This window comes from Rosa rugosa, chromosome 3 (genome assembly GCF_958449725.1).
Source record: "Rosa rugosa chromosome 3, drRosRugo1.1, whole genome shotgun sequence".
Taxonomy (NCBI): Eukaryota; Viridiplantae; Streptophyta; class Magnoliopsida; order Rosales; family Rosaceae; genus Rosa; species Rosa rugosa.
Genome location: NC_084822.1, coordinates 43061478 through 43078794, shown reverse-complemented (window position 1 = coordinate 43078794; position 17317 = coordinate 43061478). Strand labels below are relative to the sequence as shown.

The following is a 17317-nucleotide window of genomic DNA, read 5'->3' as shown; positions in this document are numbered from 1 at the left end:
GGCACCTCACCACTACTGACCATTCAGCATCGAGGGGGTCTTCAATATAAAAAACTTGTTTCACATGCGTAGCTAAGACAAACGGATCATTTAAATGGCCTATCCTATTCAGTTTCACCAAAGTAAACCCAAGATCGTCTACTTTGACGCCCCTAGAACTCTCTACCCAATCGCATTTAAACAATGGTACCCTAAATTTGTAATAGTCAACCTCCCATATTGTTTTAATTACACCGTAGAAGTCCATATCATCAGTTCTGGGCTTTCGATCCTTTGCACTTGCAACTTGCATTGCATCGGCAAGTAAAAAAACACCACTGTTCTGAACTGATCTGACATTGTCCCGGGATTTGGTGTTGAAATCAACTCCACTGACATGGTATCCACTAAAGGTTGGCACTTCATGCCTTGGGCCGCCAGCCATCCACCTCATTGTTTCTGAAACATCATTGTCGGGAATACTCATTGCATTTGCAACCTGCTAATTGAATTATACATTAATAAAGTGCACTCATCAAATAATTAAACTCAAAACATTCAAAATCAACATATGAATAAGCATAACCCATATGAACTTACCCTTTCCTTTAACCAATCTCCAAATGTCGCATTCTGTTTTTCCCTCAACCACCTCTTGTTTTTCATGAACTTAGGGAAAGTTAACTCCAACAATTCCATATGCTCCCTAAGTACAAGGAAAAGAAAACTGATCAACAATCTAACTCAAATGAATATATATTATAGGTATTGATATTACAAAGAAAAAACAATAGCATTGAAAGTAATACGTACTTGAAGTATGGAATGGCATCTTCAGTGTTCCGTAATACACACAGGTGTGCAAGTTGTAACTCCTTTGCAGAAACGATCACCATGGTTGCGCCTGATAAAGGCTTGCATCCATTACACAGTCCAGATAAGCTTTTTGATGGAATTCCCACAGTGGTATTATCTTCACGGAGCATACGTTCTGAGCAAAACTCTATAGCCTCTTCAACAATATAATTCTCAGCAATACACCCCTCAGGAAAATGGCGACTTCTCACATACCCTTTGAACACTTTCATGTACCTCTCAAATGGGTACATCCATCGAAGAAACACCGGACCACATAACTCTACTTCTCTAACAAGATGAACTGTTAAATGAATCATTACATCGAAAAACGAAGGTGGGAAGAACTTTTCAAGCAAGCAAACTGTATCAATAAGGTCAGCTTGCATCTGTTGAAGTTTTGAAACATCTATCACCTTACTACAAATTGCCTTGAAGAATAGGCAGAACCGAATAATAGCATACCTAACTGGCTTTTCTAAAACTGATCTTAATGCCACAGGGAGAAGAATCTGCATAATAGTGTGGCAATCATGTGATTTAAGACCAACGAGTCTCAAATCTTCCATTGAAACCAGATTCCTTATGTTTGAGCAAAAGCGCACAGGAACCGTCATGTTGAAAAATGAAGAGCATAATATTTTCTTCTCATCTAGCAGCAAGTTCCAACTCGCCAAAGGCAACTTTGCCCTTTTCGGACCAGGTGTAGGCTTCAAATCAGTTCTGATGCCCATATCAACCATGTCCAAACGAGAAGCAGCTCCATCCTTGGTCTTCCCGGGAATGTTCAATACGGTTCCAAGAATAGCATCGCAACAATTCTTCTCAATGTGCATCACATCGAGAATGTGTCTCACTGGAAGATGTTTCCAGTAATCAAGTTCAAAGAAAACCGATTTTTTTTTCCAGCAAGGTCTGTTTTTCGCTTCAACACCCTTGTGAGGGGGACAAGGTTTTTTTTTCCCAAATGGTATGTTCAGACCTTCAACTCTTGACAACATCTCCTCTCCACTTAATGGTGAAGGAGCGACATCTTCCTCTATGGTATTGTCAAAAGCTGCAGCCTGCCTTCGATATGGATGATGTCTTGGCAAAAATCTGCGATGTCTCATGAATGCCATTTTGTTACTATGCTTCAACCTGTATGGTCGGGTTTCATCAACACAAACTGGACAAGCATTGTATCCTTTGGTAATGCTGCCCGAGAGGTTCCCATATGCGGGAAAGTCGTTAATAGTCCAAAATAGGACTGCCTTCAGTTTGAAGGACTCTCCTCTAAGGGCATCATACACTTCAACCCCAACCCACAGTAGTTTCAAATCATCTATCAAAGGCTGCAAATAAACGTCAATATCATTTCCCGGCTGTTTGGGTCCAGATATTAACAATGTTAACATCATGTGCTTCCTCTTCATGCATAGACAAGGAGGAAGGTTATATGTAACAAGAATAACAGGCCAGCAAGAGTATCGGCTACTTAATGAACTGTGGGGATTAAACCCATCTGAGGAAAGGGCTAGCCTAAGGTTCCTCGGTTCGCTACCAAATTCTAGCCACTTTGTGTCAACTAACTTCCAAGTCGGGGAATCTGCTGGATGCCTCATCATTCCATCTGTTTTCCTATCATTGGCATGCCAAGTCAAATCCTTAGCTGTCTTGGTCGATTGGAACATCCGTTTGAATCTTGGGATTGGTGGGAAGTACCACAAGACCTTCCCAGGCACCCCTTCCTTATTAGTATTATCTCTACCCAGTTTCCAACGTGATTCACCACAGGTTGGACAACTTGTTGCTTCTGCATGCTGCCCTCTATAAAGGATGCAATCATTTGGACAAGCATGAATCCTTTCATAGCCCATGCCCAATGCAGCAAGTGTTTTCTTAGCCTCATATACAGACCCAGGTACCTCATTCCCTTCAGGCAGCAACATGCCAATCATGATTAGCATGTCAGAATAACAAGAGTCTGTCATTCCGTGTTTTGCCTTCAAATTGAACGTTTGTATCAAACCATTTAACTTTGTAGTCTTAGTACAACCCGGATACAAAGGCTTATCTCCATCCTCTACAAACCTAAGAAACTCATTCGAGTCACTCGAAATCTCATCATCTTCATCCCCTATCCCAAAATCAGCACCCATATCTACTGTTTCGGATTCACCTAATATATCGGCATTCATGGCAGAAGGTTCTCCATGCCATTTCCATTGCTTATATCTAACATCAATACCATTAAAGTATATATGGTCCTTGATCACTCCAACAGAAAATTCATCATTGTTACAACACTTCAAACAAGGACAGCATATTTTTGATATGTCGCGTGCATTTGCTAAAGCGAACTTAAGAAAGTCTTCAAGTCCTATCTTAAACTTCAATGATCTTCTATCAGCATGCATCCATGATTTATCCATCTTATATATAAACACATTATACAATTAGGAACTATATTATCACCTAGGATCAGAAAGCTTAAAAACGTACATATCACTATTAAACAACTTCACCACACACACACACACACACACATATATATATATATACACACACAGAGATACATGAAGCAACATTAATTCATAAACATACAGCAGAGCTTAATTAACATTCGAATGTAGCTACTCCATGACAAACATGAGCATCAATATAACAGAAAATTCCAATAACTCGTGAACCTAACTCTAGGAGAAAATAGTTCATTCCATGAAAAAAATTCAATTCTATAACACAAAATGAAACATTGTAACCAGAACTATAAAATTCCAAAAATTCATGTGCTTCTAGAACAGAAAGTTCACAAAAATAAAATGAAGAACGAACTATGTGATGATTATAAATGCTTACCTCAATTTGTTTAAGTCAGAGCTAAGCCAATCATCCGCTTCCAATGCTTGCCTAATGAGCCTAACTCCAAGCTTTCACTACATAGCACCCACAGCAAAAAAAAAAAAAAAAAAAAAAAAAACATGATCAGCAGTATGTAGTATAGAACAAGTTCAGATTGCACAAATAGAACACGACAAAAAATGATGGATGTAACAGAATAGCTTAAGGGAAAGATATATTTCTATTTCGATATGCGTATGAAAGGGAGAGCCAACTAGAAAGTGCTGAAAGTGCTTTTTTTATCAGAAAACAGAATGCTGAAGCATGCAAGTCTGCAAAATGATTTAAGTGCAAACCAAATGAAATGAAGCTCAACAATAACTGATGAAAGTGTATTTCATGAAATAACTTGAAAGGCAGTTCATCTATGTACTTTTACAACATGACTGCTTCATGAATTTGAATCAAATCCATTGTTCATGGTATTCAAGTAAAATTAGTTTGCACTCTGTCAATACTAAAACTTAAAAATCATAATCTCACATAAATGAAAAACACTCAAGTCTCACCAAGAAAGATAAAATGTCGTGCTATAATCTTCAAGTTATACTGATTCATTCACTTCACCAATTAAAACTAAATTGGGTGAACCATGCATGCAGAAGGATGTTACGACAGAAAAGTAAACAAAAACTAACGATCAATTCCAGTTATTCAATAAAAGGTTCACTTACATTGGCTGCTTCAGCCCAGATCAAACAGTACATGGAAACAAACAGTAGCTTTTTCTCCTTCCTAACTGACTGCAAACTGCACAAAATTGATTGATTCCATTAGTCACTAACTCACTATCATCAATCACCATCATTTAATAAACAAGAAAATATCAATTTATCATCGGAAGAGTGAAGTAAGAAAGGATATATATGAAATCAGATCTAGAAGTCCATACTTGCTCCAAACTGGCTGAATGCACAAGTAGTTACACCACTTTATATAGTTGTCTAGGGACTTTAAAAATATATTTTGCACCGCAGCCTCATCCAATATCTGCGCAATACAAGGACACAAGTCACAATTTGTGATAAATAAATTAAATCTTACAACAACTCTTCAATAACACATGGCACTGTAATGAAATAACTAGAAACCTCATGAAGAGGTCCAATAAGTTCTTATGGAGACTGTTGAAGTAAAATAAGATGTGTACTTTTGTTTAACCACCTTTAACGATATGAATATCATATTAAGATAGAAATTTCATTTTATGTAAACCCCCACTGAGGCCAGCACGTCAAAGACAAACTTGTCCACAAAATTTCTTGTCTTTTCCAAATTATAAAGTGCAGTATTATCATGTCATGTGTCTGAAATACATGAAGAGCTTCTTATAGATATCACTTTCGCATAGGTACCAGACGAGTAGGTAGATATAATTCATTATATTCAAGTTTAAATGATGTATATGCCATTAAAATCATGGATAGCTAGCATCAAAAATAAGATTTACAAAAGATCCCCACCCCATCCTTTACTTCCAATAACACTAAACTCAAGACAAAACATATATTCATTGGCAACACAACAATGCCGCCCCATCATGTACTTCTCAGTTAACTATCTCAATTAGCATGGAATATTGATGAGAGACTTACAGGTTCAGTTTCTTCAGGAATGCGAGGACGAGTTCAAGGTCAGCAGAGCCTCGGGGCTGTCGGAGGAGGAAGTCGAGAAGCGCCGGGCGGTGTACGGATGGAACGAACTGGAGAAGCACGAGGATTAGTCGATCCTGAAGCTCCTGATGGATCAGCTCAGCGACACGCTCGTCCGGGTTCTATTGTTCGCGGCGGTTCTCTCCTTCGTTCTCACATGGTACCGATCTGTTGGTCGTCTGGGATCGGAGATCGCTCTGATCTGGGTTGGTCGTCTGAGATCGGAGATCGCTCTGATCTGGGTTGTTCGTCTGAGATCGGGGATCGTTCTGATCTGGGTTGGTCGTCTGAGATCGGAGATCGCTCTGATCTGTTGGTCGTCTGGGATCGGAGATCGCTCTGATCTGTTGACGATTTGGGGTCTAGCTCTGATCTGGGTTCGCTCCAATCTGTTGCTCAATTGGGTTCTAGGTCGACTGCTGGAGAAGAAGGGTTCTAGGTCGACTGCTCGAGGAGAAGAAAAGAGGCGTCTATTTTTTTAACTAAGTGTTATTAGAGAACTCGGGGTATCTAGCGCTAGGTCATTTAGTTCAGCCAGTTTTTTTTAACCAAGTTTTAGTTCAGCCAAAAATGTTTTTTTGTCCAGACAAGGAGAAATAATTTCTCCCTTTACTCAGACAACAGAATCTGTTGTCTGAATTTTCTAAATTATAACAAACTTGAAAAAGTTGAATTGGTGTTGATTTTGATACCATTTAGACAACATAAATAGTTAAATCTGTTGTCTGAAGACGTTCAAAAAAATCAGACAACAGAAAAAACGTCTTCTGTCGTCTGAGTGGTATGGTCTGAAGCATTTTTTGGCATAGTGATCTTTTATTCTGTTAAACACTTGTGTGTGATAAAATTTGAGAACCATCTTTTATTTTGTTAAACACTTTTGCGTGATGACATTTTGAACTTAGTTCATATTGTTAATAGTTTTGGCTACTAAACACAAAGCTATAGGAGATGATGGATGCAATCAATTGTTAGAAGTTAAAATAGATAGTCATATAAATATACATTGTACTCAACTATAAGAACACACTCACATATGCAGCATCTATGAATTAAGAATACAAACCTGGATAGGACATGTTTGATCTTCTCCTCTGAGCAATCTGATGAATGCAATCTCAGTAATGGGGCAGAGAACTTGAATGCTTGTGTAATTGCTAGAGCAGGGATCAAGGTCCATATATAGGCTTTAAGGATTAGGTGCCTCCCATAAAGGTTTCCTAATCCTATTACATCTAGGCCAACCTTTTCCTGTTCCATATGCAAATAGGTATACTTCATTAGCAAAGTAACCTTTAATCAGTACTGATATCAATAGGCAACAATCATGGAACCAATGAATACTAGGAATGTCTATTTGCTTCTTCTGTAAGGTATGCAACTTAGTTGTTGTAGTTCCTAATGAATATTGATAAGTCCACATCAAGTCTTACAATCTCCCACTTGGACTATCAATGTTCAAACAACAAGAAAAGCTGCTGCATCAGATGTAGCAAAAATGAAGTGTGCACAAAGACATTCTTAGTTTCACCAAATCCATTTTAGTACTCAGTCATTCTGCAACCTACTACAATGAACCACAGGAAATCTAATACTTAACCAAGCACTAGCACCCTGCAGTCACATTGCAATATCTTACAGAACACAGGAGCAGCTTAAATGCATATGAAACTTTGTTTTACTTACAGAATGAAATGCAAGTAATTAAACTGATCCAAACTTCAGAGATTCTTAAAACTTAAGGAATCTGTAAACTTAATGCTTCTTGTAAAGCTTAGTACAAATTTCATCAGTACATTGAAAATCTGCAAATAATGCTAATGAACTGAAATAGCAAGTTTACTCGAGTAAAATTAAATAAATGCAGAAACTCATTCAATCATCTTCTTGAGTCAGAAATTTGAATATTCAGAATACCAAAGTAGGAACTTCAAAGTTAATGTTTATCAAAATGCTAAATAAAGTCTACAGCAATGAAAGTTTAAGTAATACAAAACAAAAGTTTGCAACCTCCCACTAATCTAAAGCATCAAAACCTGACAAGATCCCCATACTTTTAACATGATCCTGAAAAGAACCAACTGCCAAGGGTTTTGTAAGTGGGTCTGCTAATTGATCTTGTGTACCTATCTTAATGATTTCAATCTCATCATCCCTTATGCTCTCCCTAACAGCAAAGTACTTCACGTCAATATTCTTGGAGGCTGTGGACCTTTTATTATTCTTGGCAAAGAATACTGCAGCTGCATTGTCGCAGTATAATTTTATAGGTCTCTCAATAGAATCTACTACTCCTATCTCTGTAATGAAGTTTCTGAGCCAAAGTGCTTGCCCTGTAGCTTCATGAATGGCAACATACTCGGCTTGCATAGTAGAAGTAGCAGTTAGAGATTGTTTCACACTTCTCCAAGATAAGGCCCCTCCAGCCAACATAAAAATGTGTCCAGAGGTCGATTTAAGATCATCCACACAACCCTTATAATCTGAATCACTGTATCCAACTACTTCTAATTCTGTATCATCCATCTTTTTATAAACCAGCATGTGATCCTTTGTTTTCTGCAAATACCTCAAGACCTTTTTGCCAGCAGTCCAATGATCATTACCTGGATTGGACTGATATCTTGACAAAACTCCAACTGCAAAGGCTATATCAGGCCTAGTGCAGACCTGTGCATACATCAAACTGCCCACCAATCTAGCATAGGGTCTCTTATCCATCTCCTTTCTTTCAATTGCATTCCTAGGACACTGACCTGCATGTAATCTATCTCCTTTAGACATAGGTGAGTCTCCAGCTTTACATGTTTCCATAGAGAAACGTTTGAGGACTCTGTCTATATAATTTTTCTGAGACAATCCCAGTAATTTTTTGTTTCTATCCCTCTTTATTTCTATACCAAGGACAAACATTGCTTCTCCCATGTCCTTCATATCAAAATTTTTCATCAGAAAATTCTTGGTATCTTTTAACAATCCTATATCGCTACTAGCCAACAAGATGTCATCCACATATAATATTAAGAAAATAAATTTACTCCCGCTGACTTTCATATATATGCATTCATCTAACCTGTTCTCAGTGAAGCCGTATGAAGTAATCACTGAATCGAATTTAATATACCATTGTCTGGAGGCTTGTTTTAAACCATAAATCGATTTTCTTAGCCTGCACACCTTTTCTTCATTGCCTTCTGACACAAACCCTTCAGGCTGTAACATATATATTTGCTCACTCAAGTCACCATTTAAAAACGCTGTTTTTACATCCATCTGATGTAACTCAAGGTCATAGTGAGCAACCAGAGCCATCATTATCCTAAATGCATCCTTAGTAGATACTGGAGAAAAGGTTTCAGTATAATCTATGCCTTCTTTTTGAGTGAATCCCTTAGCAACAAGCCTAGCTTTGAACCTCTCGACATTTCCCTGTGCATCCCTTTTAGTTTTAAATACCCACTTGCACCCAATAGGTTTGAAACCTTCTGGATTGTTAACTAGTTCCCAAACTCCATTGATATCCATTGATTGCAGTTCAGATTCCATTGCCTCTAACCATTTGTCTTTCTGCGGTGACTCTACAGCTTGAATATATGATTTAGGATCATCCTCCATTCCTAAATCAAACTCTGCTTCAGTGAGAAAAACAGTTGCGTAGTCATCAGGAATAGCAGACCTCCTCACTCTCTGTGACCTTCTTAACTCTATTACTGGTTCTTGCTGTAGCTCAGGTACTGGTGGTTCGGGCTGTACTACATCATTAACCTGTTGTGGTGCAAAATTCTGCACCTCTATCAGTATCTCAGCATGATTATTATGCTCATTCAACTCTACAACCTCGTTACCTGGTAGTACAATAGCTTCTAGAACTGGTTCTTCATTTATTGCAGTAGACACATTATTTTCTGCTTCATCATACACAAACCACTCATTAATGTCACTCATAGTATTGCTGGCAGCTTCCAAATCCAACTCATCCAAAACAACATCATCAGCATCATTCATCTCTCCCAAAAAGGTAGCTCTATTGGTCTCTAAAATCCTAGTATGATGATGTGGGCAATAAAATTTATATCCTTTAGACTTGGTCAAATATCCTACAAAGAAAACACTCGAGGTTCTAGGATCAAGCTTCCCTGCCTTAGGATTGTAAATTCTTGCCTCTGCCTTACATCCCCACACATGAAAGTGATTTAAACTAGGTTTTCTGTCGAACCACAATTCAAAAGGTGTTTTGTTATCCACTGATTTACTAGGAGTTCGATTGCAAATATAGTTAGCTGTACGCAGTGCTTCCCCCCACAAAAATCTAGGAAGACCTGACTTACAAATCATACTTCTAACCATGTTAATTAACGTTCTATTCCTCCTTTCTGCAACTCCATTTTGTTCTGGTGTCCCTGGCGTGGTGTACTGAGCCTGAATACCACATTGTTGAAGATAAAGAGCAAAAGGTCCTAAATTCTGTCCAGCCTCAGTGTGTCTACCATAAAACTCACCTCCCCTGTCTGATCTAACAACTTTAATTACTTTATTCAATTGCTTTTCTGCCTCAGCCTTAAATATTTTAAAGACTTCTAAAGCTTGAGATTTTTCAGAAATAAGAAATATATGACAAAACCTTGAAAAATCATCGATAAAGGTAATAAAGTACTGATTCCCACAAAGAGTTTTATGAGGAAACGGACCGCAAATGTCAGTGTGAATTAATTCCAGTAGTTCTTGGCTCCTAACCGACCCCTTTTTCCTAGATTTAGTTGTTTTACCCTTAAGGCACTCAATGCATATATCAAGATCAGTGAAATCTAATGAAGGGAGAATGTTTTCTTTCACAAGTGTTTTTAATCTTTCTTTAGAAATATGCCCCAGCCTTTTATGCCAAAGAAAAGCTGAGTTTTCATTATGTCTAGATCTTTTAACCCCTACAGTTTTCTCTGTTAAAAATACTTCAAGTGAATTTTTACAATTTAAATGCCAATAACCATCAACAAGAGATGCATTACCAATGAAATCAGAAAATTTGAAAAAATCCAATCCTTTATTATTTCCAACAAAAGAAAAACCATGTGTTTTGACAAAAAGGGATCCTGACACTAGATTTCTCTGCATAGAAGGTATGCAGTATACATTATTTAAATCTAAGGTAAAACCACTAGGAAAGACTAATCGAACTACTCCAATTGCTTTAACTGCTACCCTGTTGCCATTCCCTGAGCTAATCCTAGCTTCATCCTGTGAGGGTCTTTTTGCGTCTTAGATCTTTTGCAACAGGGCCCTCTTGATCAAGCGAGACTAGGCCCAAGATTGATCAAAGGTTAGACCTGAGAACAACCTCGTTGTGACCAAGTTGGTGTAACCGCAGCTATTTGGCTTGACAATAACGGCAGCGATTTGGCTTAGTGATAACGGCAGCGATTTGGCTTGACGATTACGGCAGCGATTTTGCTTGATGATTACGGCAGCGATTTTGGCTTGATGATAATGGCAGCGATTGGACTATATTTCACAGGAACAGGACTTATAGGCAGGCATGGTGTGGGAGCTAGATGCATGAGAGTTTTAGCAGAGAGAAGGTTCCAGCAGTAACATGATTTCTGGGTTTTGGGTTAAGGTTGGTTGGGAAGAATCGGTGGCTATTGATTCAGAGACGAAGCTTGATCTCTTGCTTGATGTTTCTGGGCTGTTGTGGCTTGCTTTCCTATGGCAATGAACTCGCCTTTTATAGTGGTGATAGACGAGAAGGATTTGTACCAAGAACCAGAGGCTTTGAAAGGGTATTCTAAGTTTTGGTGGGATCATTCTAAGACTTTCAGTGTTTGTTTTCCCCATGAAACCAGAAGAGTGAGAGCTTGCTTTGGCTATGTGGGTAAAGACCAGCGATGTAGGTATAGGACGGCGAGGGAGATCCCCGGTTTCGTGCTGCCGTGATTTTGGGGAGGTCATAATCCCTTGATTTGTGCTATTGTGAATTGTGAGTTGTGATCACAGAAACCTATGGATTATTGGAAACTGAGATAGGACTTAGGAGGATGAGAGTTTGGGAAGCTTTTGCATAAACTTGGGGTTATTACCAGAAATAGATGGAGTAGTAATCCCAGCAACGATTTGATGAAGCAACGTTCCTGATTTGGGGAAGATGACTCCAACAAATCTTGGGCTGCCGGTTCTAGTGTAATGGGTTTTGGATAGGGTGAATGACCCTAGTGGGCTCTAAGTCTTGTTGGGCCTGCTTTTATCTCTCTACTAGCCCATGTTAAGATATCGGCCCTCGAAGCATGAATTTTGGTTCCCAAGTCCAAAATCACCGACGGGCCTTATCATAACAATGGGCCTCGCACGATCTGTTACCTTCCACACCACACCCCGCCGTATAAGCCCCAAACGTAGCTTGGGTCTACGCGTATCGCATGGTAAATAAGCGTGTTGGCTCATTTGAAAATGCATGTCAATTGTTTGAGAATTTGGGCTTCTCGTATCGCTTGCTAAATAGAGAGCTTCCTTTTGATGTGAAATGGGCTTGTTTGAAGGCCCAATTAGGTTACGAGGTTGATGACTTCCCCTCTTCGCTTATCACTCATAGAATTTGAACTCGTGGAAATTTGGGTGTCAACATTAGCCCCCTTGATTATGTAGGTCGTGTGACCGTGTTACGGGCTACATAATCAAAGAATCCAGAGACTTACCGCGTGATTATACATAACCGCTCCCTTTTTTTTTTTTTTTTTTTTTTTTTTTTTGCATTATGCGTGGAGTTTTACTGCTGTGATTGCAATGGAACATGATGTAGCTTGGTATCATATAGTTTAGTTCATCATGTAAATTGCGCCTGTTAGCTGGGATTGACCATGTTGGTTTTAAGGTTTTAATTTTGCTTGGTTTCTTGCTTGGCATGTAATAGTTAACTGGTTCAACTTGATTGCTTGTGAATAGCGTGCTGTGATTCAATGGCTTGGCCTCCCTTAGCTTCTTTTTTTTGCATTGGCATGATGATGTGATTTTGAATTGGAGCCCTTAGCCTTTTATTTGCTTGCTGCCATGTGTTGAAAATACTTTTATGCATGTTCATCAGATTCTTAGCTTATGATAAAAGTATGAAAGAGTAGTTAAATGAGTAATGACATAGAGATCAGATAGTTGGATAGATTGCTGTGTTGATATTAAAAGACATGTGTGCGTATATGTGTGTATTAGTTTAATGTATATAGGCATCAGGTGGTTGTGGTATGCACAATTATGTTTGCTAAATAACAAATGAGTATTTGAAAAGAATGAGATGGTGATTTGAAATCAATGCTTGGTTACTATAGCTGAAGAGTCAAAGTGTGTTGCGCTTATTTGCTAAGTCGTGGAACAAAGTAAGGGAATCATGTGATTGAATAATTAACATAAGTAAAACTAAATGAATTGTAACATCTAAGTGTGTGTCATATAGTGTAGCAAGCATGACTTTTGTGTTAAGAATGGTGATAAAATGCCTGCAACATTGTGTGAAAAGTGAAATAAGAGTGATGAAAAGAATAGAAGGAAACGTATGACTTGATAATTGAAAGATGAGAGAGATGACTTGCTGCTGGGAACAGCAGCAGGAGTAATACTCGTGAGAAAGAAAAAGAAATAAAGTGTGTTTTTTTTTTTTTTGAAAAACCATGAGTACTAAATAGCGTGAACAAATAGATTTGCGAGTAAGATGAGTTATAACAAAGCTAGTACTCAGATAAGATAATGCATGTGTGACAAAATAGAGGTCATAGAAAGCAAGATTGGAATGAGATAGACCTCTTGCCATGATTTTGGTTATTTGCTTGGAGTATATTTTTTTTTTGTGTTTTGCTTGATAAATTTGGTGGGTTCGTCAATGCTAGTCACATTTTGCTTGATGAGGCTCGCATGCATGTTGTAATCTACAAATTAAAATGCATGTAGCTTGGCATGTAAAGTGTCCTTTGCTTGGTTTTGATTTCTTTGTTTTGCTTGCTTAGAGTTGTTTAAGCATGTAGTAGCTTTGCTTGGGCATGTGCTTTGATAGCTAGAGCTTGTGGCTACCTTAAGTATTTTGAGTGATCAATTAAGAGTGATTCGATATTGAAAAGAATGGGCATAATTGCTTGGCATGGTTCTCATATGTTTTGTGGGAGATGCACGACCCTAGGGAGGAGCTTGGCATGGCTTTGCATGTATGTTTGATGCTTGTATGCATAGTATCATGCTTGCTTGGGCTTTCTTTGCCTAGCATGAACTTGTTTAAAGGCTTGGCGTATTCCTCTTGGTCATGGATCTGCTTAGCTTGAGCACGAGCTTGGCATGAGCAGTTCTTGACATGAGCACTGACGTGAGAATGTGCTTGGCATGAGCATTGTCGCGAGAATGTGCTTGGCATGAGCCTATGATGAGCACGAGCTTGGCATTGTGTAGATGGACTTTTAATAATTCGAACATCATAGGAACTTTGACTCTTTTTTTTTTTGTTTGTATGTGATACCTTGAATGAGCAGAGAAGTGGTCTTTTGTAGCTTGGTAGTGCTTTACAAGGATTACTTAGCATGTAGTGGTAATGATGAATCATACAGCAGTGATTGTGCTCCTGAATCATCTTTCACCAAGCCCCCAGTATACCTTACTCCCAGCAAAACCAATATTTTGCATGTAGCATGGCAGTGACACAATACCATGGATATGTATAAGAGCTGTCATGTTTGCTCTCTAGGTTGTGATTTTTGATTGAGCTATGTAACAGAGATTCAAGCTTAGGTCTTTATTTGATATAGCTAGCACATTCTGGCTATACTCTCATGTCCATTGATTACTCGTCGACTAATTGATGGCTTAGCATGGCTTGGACTTGTTGAACTGGGATCTAGTAGGAATTGCAGCTACTGTATGAACTTCTGCTGGAATTGCTTTAGTACAAGTTTTAATAACTTGTGTGTATGCTTGGTTGATTATGATGGTGAGTTGTTTTGGCTTAGAGGACATAAAGACAACGTGTAATGAAAAATGGTTAGAAGTGTTTATTTTCTTCAAAAATGAAGGGGAAGGACACTAGATGTTTGATTTTGATGGAAGTGGATTGGAATACTGAAGGGAAGATGGTGCAGTGTTTGGTTTTGATAATAGATATACTTGATTGTCTGAAATCAATAGCATATGGAAGCTTGAATCTTGAATTTGATTGAATACTTTGCTTGCTCAATTTCCCTGAATTTGATTGACTTTCTTCTATAGTTAAATTGGACTAGCATGCTAAAGCTTCAGTTTCTCACGTGTGTATTTGAACGTAGGCTTTATTCCCAGCAGTAAAATGGGTCTGCTACTTGTTGATGGCAGAGCTTGTGGCTTGATATTTTAGAGGATTTATTACATATGAAAATGCTTCATGGAATTTATAGCATCTTATCGAGCATGTTGCAATGCCTAGAATCATTGAATGCTTTGTTATTAACGACAACAGAATGGATCTCCTCTCTCTTTTCTTTTTGTTAAGGCAACGAAATAGCTAGCTTGGAACATTTGAATCGCTTGGATATGATGCCTTGTTTTTCTGAGCTCATTTTAGCATGGTGGTGAGTGGTGACTTGCATGGTTTAGCAACAACTTGATCATGAATAGGCAATGTATGTAGTCTTGGCTTGGTTCCGGCAGTGAATTTTTTTTTACTTTTCTCTTTGTTAAAGCACTTAAGCAGTTTGTAGTGCTTAAATTTCTTTAGGCGTTGCTTGAGTTGCATGATGTTTGGTTCAGATTGCTTTGGCATGATGGTTTAGACTTGGTTGATTAGCTTTTTCGTTGTGGAATAAGTCCCCATTGCTTGGCTTGGGTTTATTTTGATTGAGCTTGTGATAACTATGCTTGAAAATGTAATAGGCATGAGTTTTCATAAAGGAATTTATTTGATTTGAATCCTTCTATACAAATGAGATCAAATCAATCCCAATTTTTTTTTTGGCTTTCAGATGGGATCAGCTTGATGCATGAATATGAGGATCAAAAGTTTGGGGTGGATGAGCAAAAGCTTGGAATTGGCATGAATTTGAGTTAAGAGTAGGTATGAGCCTGATATTGAAATCATAGAATGTGACGATTTCTGAATTTATATATGCATGTATTGTCTTTGATTTTTTTTTTTTGAATATCTCGATTGCATTTGTAAACTTCAGCTTCGCTTGGCCAATGAGGACCTTGATCACTGTGGTATAGAAGTGAGGCTTGAAGGTATTTTGGAATAATAAGGCCTGCATTTACTGTGACTTCTTCAAATATTCTTTTTCCTATCAGAATTTTCTCTTTTTGGATGAGATTGCCATGCCTTGATCTGAATATGGAGCATTTGCTAATAGCAGCTTCACTTTGCCAATGAAAGAGATAGAAAACATCATGTAACAACCTTAATCACAGCAATAACTATAGTAACCATGAGCAAGGTCTTAATTATTCAGCCCCCAAGTATCTTTGCATAAGATTTGATATGCTATTTTGAAATATGGAGGCTTAGGAACAAGTTCAAATTGGTTTAGGTTCTTCAAAAATGAGAAGGGTAGTTGTAGCACTCAATTGGTGGTTAGAAAAAGCATGCTGTGATATGGGCAATACAGTCCTGAAATTTGATAGCTGCTGCTTTGCATGTTGCTTGGCTTCATTGCTTATTATATACATGATTATTCCATTATAACTCTATAAGCTGGTTTCATATTTGGTAGACACATGGCTTGAGAGAGGGATTCACCTAAAAGAGCATGTATAGATTGACTAGCTCTTACTAAATGAAAAATCTTGGTGTTATGTATAGTACTAAATTACTAGCAGTAGCTAAGAGAATGTTAACAGCAGCTCAAATTTTGGCTATGAAACCTACTAGTTTGAAAGAATGCACGGTGGTGCAATAACATGGCTAGGAGATCAGGTGTTAGAGTAGGTTTACTAAGATTTGTGTGTTTGACTATGGTTTTGGGTTTAAAGAAAGTTCACAGCAGCTCATATTTCTGTAAGCTAGCTTGATATTTGGCATAGGCATGGCTTGAGACAGTATTTCTTAGGAAAGAACATGAATAGATCGATGACTCAGGAGTTTTATTAGCTCTTGGTAACTCTTTTTTTTTTTGTCTATCGATGATCCCTTTCTTTGCTTGGCTCTGGCATGATTGAATATTCTTTGCATACCCTTATGATTCTTTTGAAGTTTGATCCAATATTCGGCATGGGTCTTAACTAACTTGGCTTGGCTTCACTTTGAAGAAGTACCTTCAATTTCACATCTCGGTCACAATGTTTTTATAGCGGCTAAGTTGTTGATTGAATGATCAAGACACACTTCTTTTGGTTTTCATTTATAGGAGCATCAATAATTGAAAACTGGAAAACAAAGCTCCATTCCGCCAGTAAATTCCAGCAGCTCGGCCCCCAGGTAAGAATGTACAGTGCAGATGCTAGGTTTCTTCGATTCGTATTAATCCCGCCAAAAGAAGCTTGCTTGCTTTGTCATTATCAAGTCATTGGAATTGGCATGAGAATGATATGATTGTTTGCTTGGAGAATTTGAGAATCTTCAGCCTTGGATATGTGATTTGGTAATGAGGGCTCTTTTAAATATTCTAAAGCATGACTACTGATTTAAATGGAACACAACCATGTTTAACAATGGCATGAGGCTTTGCTTGTTAGCTTGCTCGAAAAGGATACTTCTAATTACGAGCTTTTAGTTGATTTAGGAAAATAGTGACGATAAAGATGAAACTTAGTTCTAACTCATCAGTGAAGTAATGCCTAGTTAAGGGTATGGCTTTAGAAAGTGAATTTATATGGAATGAGGACCCAGTTTACGACGATATATTTTCCTTGCATGTTGGTTTGTTGCTGTGATTGTTTTGCTCTGTGCTCAATGTGTAGCCTTCTATTAACATATGCACAATAATAAAAGATTCTAATACTAAGGCTGGCAAGATCTCAGTAGTAGT

The 17317-nt window shown here is 38.1% G+C and overlaps 1 protein-coding gene across 1 annotated transcript in view; it reads right to left on the bottom strand.

Annotated features, from left to right (window-relative positions):
- LOC133737767 (uncharacterized) overlaps window positions 1–6549 on the bottom strand; it is a 7659-nt gene extending 1110 nt beyond the window's left edge. The window contains exons 1-6 of the mRNA XM_062165264.1: window positions 6436–6549; window positions 4610–4707; window positions 4392–4467; window positions 793–3248; window positions 580–685; window positions 21–478 (exon numbers count right to left, since the gene is read on the bottom strand). Coding sequence (XP_062021248.1) covers window positions 21–478; window positions 580–685; window positions 793–3248; window positions 4392–4467; window positions 4610–4707; window positions 6436–6549 — 3308 coding nt within the window. The remainder of the gene's footprint in view (window positions 1–20; window positions 479–579; window positions 686–792; window positions 3249–4391; window positions 4468–4609; window positions 4708–6435) is intronic.
- Window positions 6550–17317: the final 10768 nt, after the last annotated feature.